Source organism: Corythoichthys intestinalis, chromosome 4 (assembly GCF_030265065.1).
Source record: "Corythoichthys intestinalis isolate RoL2023-P3 chromosome 4, ASM3026506v1, whole genome shotgun sequence".
Classification (NCBI taxonomy): domain Eukaryota; kingdom Metazoa; phylum Chordata; class Actinopteri; order Syngnathiformes; family Syngnathidae; genus Corythoichthys; species Corythoichthys intestinalis.
This window is the reverse complement of record NC_080398.1, coordinates 45,937,651-45,954,263: the sequence shown is the minus strand read 5'-3', so window position 1 is coordinate 45,954,263 and position 16,613 is coordinate 45,937,651. Positions and strand designations below refer to the sequence as shown.

General features: G+C 40.6%; 1 protein-coding gene across 2 annotated transcripts in view; it reads right to left on the bottom strand.

The window, feature by feature from the left end:
* setd2 (SET domain containing 2, histone lysine methyltransferase) overlaps positions 1-16,613 on the bottom strand; it is a 42,193-nt gene that overhangs the window by 8,951 nt on the left and 16,629 nt on the right. Inside the window, exons 4-19 of one of the 2 annotated variants that reach the window (XM_057834255.1) lie at positions 11,758-15,584; positions 11,557-11,688; positions 11,328-11,456; positions 11,124-11,247; positions 8,535-8,612; positions 8,352-8,449; positions 8,136-8,268; positions 7,861-7,995; positions 7,653-7,781; positions 6,510-7,562; positions 4,503-4,551; positions 4,153-4,420; positions 3,798-4,068; positions 3,342-3,662; positions 2,733-2,858; positions 53-189 (exon numbers count right to left, since the gene is read on the bottom strand). In XM_057834255.1, coding sequence (XP_057690238.1) covers positions 53-189; positions 2,733-2,858; positions 3,342-3,662; positions 3,798-4,068; positions 4,153-4,420; positions 4,503-4,551; positions 6,510-7,562; positions 7,653-7,781; positions 7,861-7,995; positions 8,136-8,268; positions 8,352-8,449; positions 8,535-8,612; positions 11,124-11,247; positions 11,328-11,456; positions 11,557-11,688; positions 11,758-15,584 — 7,010 coding nt within the window. Of the gene's footprint in view, positions 1-52; positions 190-2,732; positions 2,859-3,341; positions 4,069-4,152; positions 4,421-4,502; positions 4,552-6,509; positions 7,563-7,652; positions 7,782-7,860; positions 7,996-8,135; positions 8,269-8,351; positions 8,450-8,534; positions 8,613-11,123; positions 11,248-11,327; positions 11,457-11,556; positions 11,689-11,757; positions 15,585-16,613 lie in introns of both variants that reach the window. The other variant, XM_057834254.1, reaches the window with a different exon arrangement.

The following is a 16,613-nucleotide window of genomic DNA, read 5'->3' as shown; positions in this document are numbered from 1 at the left end:
CAGTTTATAATACAATATAAGGCCCCCTATTGAAACATACATCAATACTCACCTTGTTGTAATATGATAATAGTAGATTTTTCCTTCAGGGTCCCGGGCCACTTTCCAGTTCGGAGGTAGAATGATAGTTTTGGGTTTTGGGGGAGAAGGAGGGGGCAGATCTATCACATTGTTGGGTACGATCATTTCCTGGAGGAAAGAAAGTGGACTTCACTTTACCACCTGGAATTACTGTTTGGCCAGCTATGGAAAATGGGCCTCATATAAGAAAGATTGTAGCAACAGTACTTGTCAACTGTGGTTACAAGTCTTCCGTGATTAACCACAGCTCTCATTACAGTTGAGAACTACGTGTACATGTACACCACACCGTCTAGTGACCAAATGTAGCACTGCAACGTATTGATTTTATTTCTGAAATTCTTCCATATCGTAGTTGTCGCAGTGAAATGTTTTGGGTTTTTGGGGGGGAAAATTAACTTAGTGGAATAATATGTTACTGTGTTAGTTCATTATTGATACCGATTGGCTAATTGACATTAAGGACATAAATGAGCCATATAAAGGAGGAAAGTTTGGGAAAAATGCACATCCAGACGGAGTGAACAATCAAAAAAAGGACTTTTCCAAAATCAAAGAAAAAAAGAACTGGACTATAACCACTCCTGAATGTATATAATTGCATTTGAGAAAAATGCTTTTATTGCATAGTATTGATTAGGGCTGCAGCTATCAAATATTTTAGTAGTCGATTAATGGATGGACTAGTTAGTTCGAATAATCGAGTAATCGGATAAGGAACATGAAAAATTAAAATATCTGAGCTGAGCCTCAAACGGTATAATTTTTTAAAAATGAGGATCGATGTACAACAAAAGAACAATTGGGTAACTTACGTAGAAAAAGTCCGCTTGCTTAAATGCTATAAAATGCTAAAGGTTTTTTTTTTTTTTTACAATGCTCTTAACAAATGGTTCAGACACATTCCCACAAAAAACTGCTAAATATACCTATAAACTAAATTCTGAATGCATTAAAAAACATTAGCCCAAACAAAAACTGAGCTTACGTTGGTCTTAACAGGGAGCAGTTGGATTCAGCCATGTGAAAAGAGGCAGACCAGAGGGCAGTGTATCCACCCTAATCAATAAAACTAAATGCAAACACTTTCAAAATAAACCATTACAATGCCACTTTAATTAAACGAATACTCGAAGCAACAAAATTTAATTTGAATATTTTTTTTCCCTAATCGAATACTCGAGTTAATCGATTAATCGTTGCAGCACTAGTATTTATATATGTTTATACCTTCATAAAATAGTACTGGTATTTTTGCGCAATCAAATGGCAAAAGGGGAGTTACAAAAAAGTCAGAAACTACAGCAATAGAATCGAGTTTTTGATGTAAAAAAATTAGGGCTGTCAAAATGATCGCGTTAACGGGCGGTAATTAATTTTAAAAATGAATCACGTTAAAATATTTGACGCAATTAACGCACAAATGCCCCGCTCAAACAGATTAAAATGACAGCACAGTGAATTGTGTACTTGTTGTGTTTTTCGGAGTTTTGTCGCCCTCTGCTGGCGCTTGAGTGCGACTGATTTTATAGGCTTCAGCATCCATGAGCATTGTGTAAGTAATTATTGACATCAACAATGGCAGGCTACTAGTTTATTTTTTGATTGAAAATTTTACAAATTTTATTAAAACGAAAAAATGAAGAGGGGTTTTAATACAAAATTTCTATATCTTGCACTTTTAAGAACTACAAGTCTTTCTATCCATGGATCGCTTTAACAGAATGTTAATAATGGTAATGCCATCTTGTTGATTTATTGTTATTAGGTTAAAAACAGCAAATATGGCACAACATCGGCTTTAATTTACTGTTTTTATAGTATTTTCAATTTAAATATGTTGTATGTTTCAATTTTTGTGCCTTTTGAAGCTAAAGACAAATGCCATTGCTTGGAGTGGGCGGGTATGTTGCCTTCCGGGCTGAGGATGTTGTTGGGGTCAAAGTGCATCATTGGCTGTCTGATGATGCCTTGTAAATCTGCACTACCCCCCCAGGGCCTGGCACAAATACTACATCGTTTTCATGCGGGATTGCAACATTGTTCGAATGGAGATGGAACCATATAAATAAAAATTTTAAATTTTTCGTATTCTCAGAGAGTCACCATGTAAACGGCACCACAGCCTCTTGCCTCCCTCCTAAGCAGTGCGACCAAACTTTTTTCTTGGTCATTTGATACTTAAAGTTAATGATGATTGACACGTTTCTAACTTTCATCTAGCGAGAGAAGGCTCTGTAGCGCTATGATCAAAGGTGCAAAAAAGACAACCATTTTTGTAACGTTATTCTTGTGTTTAAAAAATTCACATTATGAAGGCTGCACGGTGGGACAGTGGTTAGCACGTCCACCTCACAGGTCTGTGCGCCTAGATTTTGTGTTCAAAGTATCAAAATAATCCAGAAACACTTGCCAAAATATATAAAAACATGGAGGAAATACTGTAAAAAGTACAGTGACTGTACTGTAACATACATGGAACTTTTGCTCAAACAAAAAAAATTGTTTTTTCGGTATCGGATCGGGACTTGGTATCGGCGTATTTTCAAAATCAGGTGACTCTGACTCGGGTGCAAAAATATGTAATAGTTACATCCCTAATTTCTAGACACCATTTAGAAAGGTATGTTGGATTAAGGTGGTCTTATTACCTGCTGGACAGTTTGTGAAGTAACGATGGTGGTGACTGTGCCTCCCTGCTGCACCACCACATTCTGCTGATGTCCAGGATACACTGTTTGCCCATGTAGGTAGCTGGCTGCAGGGTCAGAGTATGCCTGTAAAAGCACATAAAAATCACATTAGATATTTGTATAAAAAAAAAACAACAACAAAACATTCAATCTGATAAATTCTGGTTTTCAATCTAACTGGAAAGAATTTGCATTAAGATTGTACCATATGCTTCATTACTTCTATGCAACAGACTCAAGCAATTCTGTTGTTTCATATGGCACAACATTCCATTTCTTAACACACATACTTTTTTTGTCTTCCGACTTTAATGGATTTGATAATGATTCTGAGACAGCTGGAGAGTTTGGTGAACATGTTGTGTTGCTATAGCTATATGAATTATTGCTTATGTTACGTTAACAGATAATTATTTAGCCTGTTGTTCTCCATTTTAATATTACTATAAGGTACGTTTGTTCTTGATCTCTGATAAAATTCCTCCAAAATGCGACTTATACTTAGGCGTGACTTAAAATGTTTTTCCCATTGGGGTTAGTAATTATGTAATATGATTATTAGCCTACCTGAATGACTGGAGTGTTGGTCTGAGGGTATGCAGTAGGGATGCTATAGATAGTTTGGCACGGCTGCCCTTGGTAGTAGATGGCCGTTTGCGTGGGACCCTGCGCCGGGGCCGCGGTGTACTGCTGCGTCGGCTGCGTCTGCACGGTCACTGCCTGCTGGGTGGCGGGGTCCCATAGAGTGGTGTAGCTCTGCTGGCCCTGGACCTGAGGCACCGCCTGGGCAGGCACGGAGAGGACAGACACGCTCGAGTCCTGGGCTGCGACGGCAGGCTGGGCGTATTGCGGGTCGTCAGCAGGGGTGAGGTTGGCGGAGGTGATGTGCTGAGAGATATTAGAAACAGGAGCGGGTTGTGAAGTTGATGATGGCGATGGAAGCCCAAGATCTGAGACAAGTCTTTGGGAAGTAGTCTGTTCATAGGTCAAGGTGGGGTCAGCTGTCGGCGTGGGTAGTAGTACTTTGCCTGCATTGGGGTTGGTGGGATCCACAAATGTCTGCAGGGGGTATCCGGGTGGGTAGGTGATGAAGCCAGAAGTGGAGGCATAGGCCAACGCGGGGTCGTAGGCCATAGTTTGGAGTTGCTGCTGCTGCTGCTCCTGAAGCTGCTGCTGCTGTTTCTGGGCTTCTCGTTGAGCGACCTCCTGTTCAAACAGCTTCCTGCGCTCCTCTGTAGACAGCTTGTTGCGCTCCTTGCTGCCAACTCCCCTCGGTGTCTTTGATGGGTCAAACCTGAAACGATTCAAAGAACAAAACACACTGCTCGTCACCCTATCCAGCACAAGGCCGAACATTCCCGTCGATGGGAACTTTTACCGCTCCTCAGTGCGTCGGCTGCTCCGCTCATAGGAAGAGGGTGGGGATGTGGACCTTCGCCTCCGTCTCTCGGTGCTGCGTGGAGTTTTGTCTCGATCGCGCTCCCTGTCACGATCTCTTTCTCTCTCCCTTTCTCTGTCTCGCTCCCTGTCCCAATCTCGGTCATGGTCTCTGTCCCTTTCCCGTTCCTTTTCACGTTCCCTTTCCCGTTCTCGACTACCAGAGGTGTTGCGTGGAGTCAAATTTGAGTCACGATCTCGACTTCGATCTGGTTTGAGACAATGTAGTGACTATGTGGTGACTCCAAAAATAATTAGGAAAGTGCTTTGAGAAACGTAGAGTTCACTTACCATTTGCTTCTTTCTCAACTTGAGTCTTCTTTGGTATTCTGTACACCTCCTAAAAGACAAGCAAAAAAGTCTTGTCAAAGAATACATAAAATACACATCGTTATAAGTTCAGCTTGTCCCGTCATGGATGGCCACAGTGTATCATTTGCATGATTTGTTTGGCAAATTTTTTAGATTGGATACCCTTCCTGACACAACACAATTTGTTATGTGGGTTTGAGAGTACTATTGGGTGGGTATGCAAGGCAGAAGTATGTATAAGAGTGCAAAATCCAAGGACATGAAAAATATATAAAACAAACTATGACTCTGAATTAAGCATAGGTAATAGAGGTAAAGAAATGGATGTTTATTATTTTCATTTTATCATAACTATAATTTGCCGGTTTCCTACTTTTTAATTTTTTTCAAGAGCAATCGTGAGAGCAAAGAGTGTTCAAAATGGATCCAGTCAGCTGCATATTAATGAGAACACATGTCTGCAAAAAAGCCCCAAAAGGATTAACTTTCTTGGAAAATTGAATTCTGGGCACTTTCAATGCAAATTGTTGTGCAAACCTGGTAAAATGGCATTCACAGTGATAAAAAAAATAATTACAAAAAATAAAACTTTAGTGCCACTTAAAGCAACAAATTGCAACATTTCAGTTAGGTAAATTTTAGCGCCGCCGTTGGACAAAAGCGGTAGTGTTTTTCTTAAGGAAGACTGCATTTCCCATGAGGACCAGCGCACACCCAAACAGTGTCATAAAATCATCAATGAACAAAAAATAAATCTCCCAGTCGCCTGCAGATGGATTAAACAACATTTCTGTTTCTAGCGGCTGTATGAAGGACAAATAGTAATAAGGTAATGAATCCAGCTGTGGCTAAACAATAGCATATAATGGTTAGCAACTGTGTGGCTAAGTGTGGCTTAACCCCCCCCCCCCCCCCCCCCCGACTCCCAAGATATAAAAGAGGTGTTATTCAACTAGTTGTCAGTCGACATAGTATCACAAATGTAATGAAAATATAACTGTTGAAAAGATACCTCGTGTTGCTTTAAAAAAAAATTCCCAGATTTTTCCCAAACAAAATTCAATGAAGTGTTTAATCTATCGTGCCCCTTTATTACAATGGTAATGTTCCAAACTCTAAAGTGGCCCTATTACTACAACCCTCAATACATTTTAATACCATATTCCTTTGGGATTTAAATGCTACAGGAGAAGGAAGATTGAGGCTACAGAGAGAAGAAACACTGAAGATGCGGGACTTTAAACACCTGGTCAGCAGTCCAAACAGAGCAACAGTGAGTGTGGTAAGGATAAGAAGAAAAAGAATCCCAGCGTGCTGGAAGAGGTGGAGGAAGGTTTGAGGTGTTTTATGTGGCAAACAAGTCACATCTAGAATAAAGGGTAAGGTTTATAGGAAAATGGTCAGGCCAGCCATGATGTACAGATTAGAGTGTGTCAGTGAAAAAAAGATGAAGCAGACCTGGAGGTGACGGATGTGAAGATGTTGAGGTTCTCTCTCAAAATGACCATTTTGAATTGGATGATTTTTTTTTCATCAGAGGAACAGCCAATGTGAGGTGTTTTTAAAGTTACGAGAGAGCACACTTAATTGTTTGGATACAACCACAGGGGAGATGGTGAGTATATTGGGAAAAGAGTGATGAGAAATACCAAAGAGAAGGTGAGTGGATGTGGTGATGGAAGAGATAAGGGCAGTTGTTGTAAGAGAGATGCAGAAGATAGGCTGACGATGACTCGGTGTGGCGACGCCTAACAGTACAAGACGAATGAAAGAGAAGAAGACGATTCCTTTGGGTTTTAGATGTAACAAAAAAGTAAATATTCATGAACAAAAGGTGCCTCTTCCAAACAGAATCAACCGGTGTCCCTGAAAATGTAAAAAAAAAAAAAAAAAAAAAACCTGCAGAGACCATTGATTCTTAATCATAGGGCCCAACGATATAGTAGGGTACAGACAGTATATCGACCAACTCGATTCTGCACTCACCTTGAGATCCTTCCAGCTTGCCAAAAGCCTGGCGGCCATAGTGCTAATGTCCAAAGCACTGACCTGGGGCTCCTGGCTACGCTCACTCTCCACATCGGAAACACCTTCCTCTTCATCCTGGGAAGGTGTTTCTATCACTGGAGGATCCGTAGGTGCTGGTGTGTCATCAGTGGGCACAATGACCTCGGATGTGTCAGAGCTTGGAGGAGCAACAGTGATGGCAGGTTCTTCTGGTTGAGTCTCAGGGCCAGCAGACAGCTTATCAGTCTCCAGTGTTTCTGTCTTGGCTACCATGTCCGTAACCGGCTGTTCAGCTGAAGCATCAGGAACACCTATTTGGATTGATCCAACCTCCGGTTTCTGAATCTCAACTTCAGGCTGGTCACTTTCCATATCTGTTGTTTCTGATGGTGCCTGAATGGTAAGCTCTTCTTCACTTGGTTTGGTAGATACCTCAAGTTCCTTACTTGGTTCATCACTCATGTCCACTTTTACCTCACACGGCTTCTCGCCCAACTCCGCTTGGTCTTTTTCCTCTTTAAGATTAATTTGTTGTTCAACATTTGAAGCCATTTCTATCTCTTCCTGTTTCTCTACTTTGAAATCTTTCACCTGCTCTTCTGTTGTTTCTTTCACTTCATTAGCAGTTTCATCGATAACATCTAACTTCTGTTTGTCATCAGGCTGCGCACTTTGAGTAGCTTCTTCCTCTTCGTCATCATCTTCTTCCTCTTCTTCCTCCTTGCCATCAGATGCTTTGCTGGCATCGGAGAGTGCGCTGTCCAGACTGTTTTCGCTGATGATTTTAAGACGTCTGTAAACAGCAGGTTTCGAAGTGTCCTTGTCAGATTCTGCTCCCAATTTGGAGTTGGAAGCATCAGGAGTGTTGAGGGGCGTTTGAGCACGAGACGTGTTCTCGCTGGAATAACCATCCATCTCAACGGGCTGAGGGAGCGCTTTTGTTTCAGCCCATCGCTGAATAAAGGTCAGGACTTTACTCTCTTCCAGCATGTTCTTTGTGGAGATGGGTAGCACAGCCAGAGTCTTCATAATCTGGAAACAAACAGATTGTGCATTATCCTTTCTACTTTCTAAGAAAAAAAATTACATTACAAAAAACAATGCACAGATCAACTGTCTCACTTCCGATTGTAGTTTGATGTTATTGGCACAATTGCCCTTGGCTTCAGAAATCTCCACCATGAAGATCCAAAGCAAGGACAAGCCGTGATGATCTAAGAACTGCTTCAAACATGACGGATTCTGTGTGTCCTACAGGGAATAAATGCACCATTACGTCAAGCAAGTCTCACCTTCTATGAAAACTTTTTTTTTTTTAATGTTGAGTTACATGTATGAGCTTGAGACAGGTGAGTTTCTGCTCCATGGTTTCCACGCGAACCATAAGTCTACACAAGGACACGACTTGTTTCCCGTCATAAAGCCCTTCGCCATTCTCAAGCAACGCTTCCAGTTCCTCATCAACCTGAAGAATAACAGCACGATTAGTAAGATGTTAACAATTCCTTCAAAGTGTACAAAGCATGAATTTAGAAAACTAACACACCATCTAAATCTATTACAAAGAAATACATTTGAACAGATTCCAGGAATAAGTGAACTGACTGTTGTAAGAGCGTTCTTTCGAGTTCGGTCTTTCTTCATCTTCCCTCCAGCTGCTCGGACACTGACTCTGTTCTCCCCTCCCAGGAAGCCTCTGCAGCTGGGGGCTCCACAAAAGCACTTCTGGGCTTCTTTCCTAAAGCAGAAGGGAATTTTAGTTCAAGTTATACATCTAAATAAGCTTTTACAATTTTACATGTGAATAAATAAAGTAAATACCCATATCTCTGAAACTGGTAATCAAATGTCAGCTCAGCTCCTGCACTAACAGCCTTGGTGGTGAAGAACCCAACTCTAAGCTGGCCATTGACCGTCCACTGAGGTGGGAAGAAAATCCATAGTTAGGAAACGAGCATGTTGACTCAACAGTATTATTGAATGTTTTTTCTTTGGCCAACAAACCTTTTGGGTCTCACAATTGGGCTCGCAGCTATGGTTCATAAACCGAGAACAATTACCCTTAAGTGTTGCATCGATGATCTGGAGAAAGATAATGACAAGTCAGTTAGAGTGGTATGAAAAAGTATCTGAACATTTGGAATTTGTCACATTTCTGCATAAATTCACATAAAAATGTGATCTGATCTTTGTCAAAATCACACAGATGAAAATACAGCATCTGCTTTAACTAAAACCAACCAAACATTTATAGGTTTTCATATTTTATTGAGGATACCATGCAAACAATGACAGAAGGAGGAAAGTACCGTAATTTCCCGAATATAACGCGCACTTTTTTTCCCCAAAATGAACTATTAAAATCATGGTGCACATTATAAACAGGTACATGGATGGAGACAGTAATATATATATATTACATATATATCAAAACCGATTTGTTTTTTAATTGACAAGGCTATGTTGTGTTGAAGAAACGTATGCGGCGATCCGTTGCCGATCATTACGGTACGTGACGTCACCATTTTGTTCCGGTAATACTTCACTCTGATCGGCCGAATGATTTGGTCTGTGTTAAATTCTGCTTTTTTCACTCTTCATAAAGCACAGGATTTAGTTTCTTGAACTCATTTGAGTCAACGTTTATTGCAGCTCCGCAACTCGGACCATAACAAACGTAACAACCCAGACTTCCTGTGTCCGTCAACTATATATATATATATATATCGGGAAACGCAAACCCAAATAACAATAGCTCCTATTGTTACTCACGTGCCGACAGCGATGAGCTCTCTCGGATATCCGACTTAAGTTCTCACTTTCATTTTACCGTATCAATCCATGGAAGAAACATTCATCATGATGAAACGAGCAAGTTATGCAGCAGCCTTTAAAAGAAAAGTCGCATCTGTTTTGTTTTCTCCTGGATTCTGGTAAGTTCAAGTTATCAGATCATATTATTACTGTACATAATTTCAGTTTACGGTAATGTTTTGAACTACCAATGTGCTATACTTGTGCTGTGTTTCATCAGTCAGTAAAATGACATTTCTGTATCTGTTCACGAGCTCTGTTTTCTTGTATTCTTCTATTTATTGGTGCTAAAATTAGTGTGCGCGTTATACACGGGTACAATAATTTTCCCTAGATTTTACAATTAAATTTCGGGTGTGCGTTATACACGGGTGCGCCTTATATTCCGGAAATTATGGTAAGTGAACCCTCTGCCTAATGAGACTTAAAGAGCAATTGAAACCAATTTTTTACCAAACAATTTAAGTCAGGTGTGTGCCCAATCACTGGTTGGTTTAAAGCTGTCCTGCTCACTATAAAACACACTGGGTAAGAATTTTCTTGATGAGAAGCATTGTCTGATGTGCAAACCTAGCTCGGTCAAAAGAGGTGTCTGAAGACCTGCAATCAAGCTGGGAAAGGATACAAAACCATCTCTAAATGTCTGGATGTTCCTCAATCGACAACAACAATCAGAAAGTTGTCTACAAATGGAGAGAGTTTGGCACTGTTGGTTCGCTCCCAAGGAGTGGCCGTCCACCAAAGATGACGCCAAGAGTTCAGCGAAGAATACTCAGAGAGTAAAAAGAACCCTGGAGTGTCTGCTAAAGACTTACAGAAATCACTGGCACAGTCAAATATCTCTGTGCACACATCATCAATGGCCAAGAATGGTTTTCATTGGAGGACTCCACAGAGGAAGTCACTGCTGTCTAAAAAAAACCAAAAAAAAAACATTGTTGCTCGTTTGATGCTCGCAAAAAGGCACTTGGACACTCCACAGAGGTTTGGGCAAAATATTTTGTGGTCTGAATAAACCAAAATTGAATTGTTTGGGAGTAACACACAAGGTCATGTGTGGAGGAAAAACGGAACAGTTATCTAACATCAACACCTCATCCCCACCGTGGAGCATGGTGGAGGAAGCGTCATGATTTGGTGCTGTTTAGCTTCCTTGGGGCCTGAACAACTTGCAATCATTAATGGAAGAATGAATTCAAAGGTTTATCAGTTACGCTGCAACAAAACAATGATCCAAAACAGAGAAGTAAATTAACTTCAGAATGGTTTCAGAAGAACAAAATACACGTTCTGGAGTGGCCAAGTCAAAGTCCAAACTTGAACCCCATTGAGATGCTGTGGCATCTAAAGACAGCAATTCATGCCAGACATCCTAGGAATCCGACTGAACTACAGCAGTTTTGTAGAAGAGAATGGGCCAAGATTAGTCCTGATCGATGTGCCGGACTGATCTGCAGCTACAGGAAGCGTCTGGCACAAAATATTAAATGTGATGGTTCACTTATTTTTCCCCCTTCTGTCATTGTTTGCATGCTATTCTCATTAACATATGAAAACCTATAAATGGGTGGTTTTAGTTAAAACAGACACTGTTTTTACATATGTGTGATTTTGACAAAGTTCAGATCAAATTTAATGGTAATTTTATGCAGATGTGAGAAATTCCAAAAGGTTCAGATACTTTTTTACACCACTGTATTTCTTATTGACAATAAATTACCTAATTTGATTCTATTATAAATATCCTTGTACCCTGGATTGACCCTTTATTTAACTTACCTCATTATTCTTTAGTGCCATGAAGTAGTAATGTATGTTCTTGTTGCGTGCATATTCTTTCACTCTTGCTTTGAACTCTTTGTGGTCCAACACTTCCCCACAGTATTCAAGCACAAATGTGTTTCTGTGACGAGATAAAAAACACATATATGAAAATATTACCAATGTAGATGACACAGCTATCCTAGCACATTAAATTCTTACGATGGCAAGTCCTTAGCCGCACGTAGACCCCAGCCCTTGTCTTCGGTGAGGATGACTTCGAAGTCTGCATGTTGCTTCATTTGAAAGCGTCGGTTTGAGCAATAGTGCCCATTCAAGCACCGTGAGGAGCTACAGTAAAAGAAAAAATTGGAAAAATTAGAAAAAAATATATACAGTATGTATAGCTTTATTTAAACAACCCATATGTTTTCTGAATATCTTGACTAACCATTCAATCATCAGCAGACGATTTAAACAGTCCTCCCCACACGCCATCATGCCCTGTAAACGGTCTTGTTTGGGTAGTATTGGGCACTCACACTGCATCCTCTTGATATCACGGTGAGATTTGCTCTTCTTTCTGTAAACATTAAAAAACTTTCAAAGTCTGAAACTACCTAAGCATTTTCATTTGTTCACAAAATCTTACCGCTCAGTTAAGTACAGATTCTCTTCTATCAGGTCAAAATAAGGGGGCATCCTCTTTGTCTTGGCAAACTCTTTCCATCGATTTGAGTCTTGAAATTGCTGTAACGTGAGCGACGGACGGACTACCTCAACTTTGACTTGAGTTTCTTTAGCAGCTTCATTTTCTCCTTGCCGCTCTTTTTTGGCAGTAGGTCCGGCTTCAGCCTCATTGTCCGAATCCGACTCGATCTCTGGCCGTCGTTTCTTGGGAGGGCCTCTGCTTCTGTGCGTCTTAAAGCTATTTTCCCTCGGGGGGTCAGGCATGGCTGGGCACCTGCTGTTGCTGCTTATCTCATGACCTTGTACAAAACTTGACACTCCAGGATGTCCACTGTAGTCACCAGTTGGTTTGAAAAGATTGGGTGGTTTAGCTCCGCAGTAGTCATCATGATCATTAGTGAGTGAGTCCGGGTGGATTTGACCTGCATTATCCTTACAAACAAGGACGTGTGTGTCTGAGGTCTGGTGGTTCCACGAGACACTGTGGTTTTCATGCGGCTGGACGCTATGGAAGGGTTCTGGAAGTATAGATTGGGGTAATGATGGTCCATGACTGCTGTCCGGCTGTTGATATGTACTACTGGGCTGTTCTAACTGTGAAAAACTCCAACTTGGGTTAAATCCAATCCTGTCATTGGCATCAACACTGGCAGATTGTTGGTTTTGAGGGAGCAACAGTTCACCTCTGCTGTTAACATAATTCTGGATTTGAAGTTGGTCGTGATGGACAGAACTGTTTAGGTCGTGCATGATATTAGACATACCTTGGTGAAAATTGGTAGGACCAGTCACATACGGCTGTGAAACATTAGTAAAGCTGGATCCCTCTAAGTGACTAGTGCTGTCAATCATATTACTCTGAGATTGACAAAGAGTACCAGTGTGGAAAGAAACACCCTCTAGTTTTTGTTGAGTGCTTACTTGATATTGAACTTCATGACTATTCACGTCGGGCACTTCATTAGCAGTGTGGAGGTCTGAGATACTTTGAATGCCTGAGGAGGGTCCAGTGTCATGCGACTCACTTGTTACAGTAGAATTCTTTGGCACAACCACCACAGAGTGCAATCGTTTTATTGCCTCACTGCAATCAGAGTCATACTCAGAGTTGTCACTATCACTAGCCTCACTCTGTCCTCCTCTGCTTACCTGATTGGGAAAAGTGTCTCTAAATTCATCCTTGTTTCCATTCCAGCTCTCAATCAGTGCACCACTGTTGACCTGTGTAGCGGCACTGTTGACCTGTGTTGCGGCACTGTTGCACAGAGGCTGGTCTAAGCTTGTTTTTTGAGAATTGTCTACACCAGCGATATCGGAAGGCTCCCCATGGTCGTAACTCACCGTCTTCTCTGGCCTCATCACCTCTTGCGCAAGTGTGGAAAGTGTTTCAATTTCCTGCATGCTCCCAATCATTACTAGAGGACTTTGATTTTTGGTTGACTCCATTTTTTGTTCAGAGATCTTTTTGGGTAGTTCAGCACAAAGTGTCTCATGTGAATCTTCACAATCTAGGCCATCCTGCCCAACGATATCCCATCGAGACTTTTTAGTTGGACTGTTCTTTTTAGCGTTCTCTCTGTTTTGTTCAAGAGTCATCAGAGTCTCAGTTTTATATGGTTGGTCTGAATGCAGTGGTGCAATTGTTTTGGCCTGCTCAGAAGTAGCATCAACATTACTTTGTTCACTTTGTGGTTCAGAGTTATGAGTGTCATTTGTGGCAAGTGTATCAATTGTATTAATTACAAGCTTTGACACTTGGGAAAATTCAATTTCGTTCATGTTGCATACTATGCCATCATTACTATTTACTAAAATTTGAGCAGCTTCGTTTAAATGATCATTTGCTATGATTTGAGGATGAAGAGGATCCTCAATATTTACTTCTATTAGGGTGGCATTTACTTTGCTGTCGTTTGTATTCATTTCTGGTGCATTTTCTTTCTCCACTTCAAAACTTAATTTTGGTCCATCTAATTTGTCAGATTGTGTTTCTGTCAATTCACCATTCTGGTGGTCAGTCAGACTTCTCTCTTGATTACAGTTCATAATATTTTCTTCTACTGAATAGGGTTTTAGAGAAGCTTCATGTATTAGTTTGTCATTGGGGCTATAAAATATGTCTTTTGATTGTCTATCATGTTCACTGGTTTCATCTGCAGTTGAGCAGGTTGTCTGTTTAGAATCAAGCAGATGAGTTTTCTTTTCTTTAGATGTTTCCTCCAAACTAGAACTTGCCTGAGAATTTGTCCTATGATCAGTCTCAGTGTGACTAGAGCTGCTTTTTGGGTGATTTTCATGTTCATGTTTTTCACTATCCATGTGGGTATGTTGAGAAGAGGAATTTGATTTTTTGTTGGTATCTATTGAATGATGGGTGCTAGCTTTATAATGCCTTGATTCTAAAACTGGAGAGCGTTTGCGCTGGCAGTCAGAGTCTGACAGCCGCTTTGAAGTCCTTTCATACATGGATGAGGTTTGACTTCTTTTATCTGACTCTGACAAATGTGACGATTCTATAGATTTAGTTGTTTTGTCAGATTTTGAGTACGAAGAGGACTTTGAATAGGTGGATGATCTATTGGATTCACTTGTCCTTGTCCTCGTCTTGCGATGGTCATCTTCAGAATCTGAAGTGTCACGATTTCTGTCATTGCGAGAACGAGATCGTCTTCTGTCTCTACGTGGAGAACTCCTGTATGATCTACGATCGGAATCATGATAATAGGCCCTTTCTGAGCGTGATGCTCTTTCGCATCTTGATCTCTCTGATCTTGAGTGAGATGAACTGGTACGAGAGCCTCTAGATCTAGACCTTGATCTAGACCTGGATCTAGATCTTCTTCGATCTTTGTCTGATCGTAGTGAACGCGATGATGTGTATCTAGAATCACGGTCTGATTTTGTATAACTAGACGACCTTTCATGATTCTCAGACCGTTTTGATAAACTCCTTTCTTTTTCTACCCCTTGTGACCTTGACGATGACTTTGATGTTACTGGTTTGCCACTGCTTTCCAAATTTGTTTTACTTTTGAAGTCACTTGATTTGCGTCTGGAAGACATTGGGGTTGGATCTTCAGCGTCTGTTCGTGTAGAAACACTTTCAGTTTGTGACCTGGTTTTCCTTTTGTATACATTTTTATCCTGCTCATAACTGGAACTGTTATCCTCTTTTCCTGAGGAGGAAGTAGTTTTCTTGAGACTCGAGGTTGTCTGGCTCTCAGAAGAGTGATGACGAGAACCATCAGAGGGGGAGACACTTGCAGGGTTCTGATGCTGGGAAGATGAGAATTTGGTTTCGCTGTTACTTGCCGATTTTGGCATCACCAGCAAATTAGAAGCAGGTTTCTCGTCCCGAAAAACAGACATTGGTTTTTCTCTTGTCACAGACACACTGAGTATTTGCTTCTTGAAATGCATTTTTGCCAAGTCAATTTTCAGCTTTGCAGCAAAGCTTGGAACCTGTGAAGATGTATGTTCCGTTGAAATTGGCACTGGACAAGTCTGCTTATGTTCCTTTTTACCGTCGGAGGCCCTTCCTTTGTCAATAGTTGGCTGGGATGAGGCAGTGTCAGTTTCAGTGTCAGACTTTTCAGGACTGGAAGGGATAACGAAAATGCTGTGAAGTGGCTTCTTGGTCTGTGAGAAGCTGAAGGACACTTTCTGACGAGTCTGATCTTCCAGATTGACCTTCATCTTGGTCCCTTTGGGCAAAAGTTGGTTGGACAGCATGACTCTAGGAGACAGACTTTTGATGAGAGCTGCCTTAGAAAGACCCTTCACCTTTACCTAAAGTCAAATGAGACATAGAAGTTATAACTTGGAAACTTTAGAAACCCTTCCATTTGATTTTTTTTTTTTCACACCAGACAATTAAATGTTGCATTGAAGTGAACTTCTTAAAGACCCAACAAATAAAAAAAAAAGAAATTTTGCACACTACATAGAAGACTTAACAATTTTGATAAATACATTTCAACACAGGTAAGATGCATTCTTTAGAAAAGCATGATAGCTAACTACATGCTGCAGTAGTATAAATAGTAAGAGTGTGACAATATCTCGATACGGCGATAGATCACGATATTATGCAACCAAATCGATATGCTCCCACCAAGTATCAATACTTTTGACATATTGGCCATACTATGGAGTATGGATGCTGTAAACTGCTCATTCAATGTTTGTTGAACAATTCCTTGGCGGTCCACTAGGGCGTTCAAGAATGGTGGTGAAGGTAAAGTGCGCGCAAGTCCGTCTAGAGAAGAAGAGAGGAAGCTTCAAGTGGGATAAAAAAAAATTGAGCGAGAATGGTGGACGAAAAACTGAGAAATTTATTCCTACAAATTACACGTGTTGACAAACTTTAGATTTTACACTTATATGGAAGGAAGGTGAACAAGGACTTTGCTGTATGCAAGAACTGTCTAACAATAATAAGGTTCTGGAAAAACAATGAATATGCACAGCCACTTGCAGCTGGTGATGAAGTGGTGACCGGGTTCTTTAGCAGCAACCTGCCATCACTGCTTCGCTTTTATCACCTGAGGTAAGAAAGTTTTGCAATATCAATGATATTTTAATTTTCATGTATTATTTTGATGACATTTGGTGTTGAATAATATCAAATAACCCAGGACCTTAAATTGGATGGGAATGAATATCAAACAAGCCTACATTAATTTACTGATTTATTTTTTATCATTTGAGAACCACTTTCCATCTAATTTACTACACAAACTATAATCACTGCCATTTTGATACATTAGGTTTAAAAATGGTTTGAATAGCTTCCAAGATACATAGGGGGATGTGCAT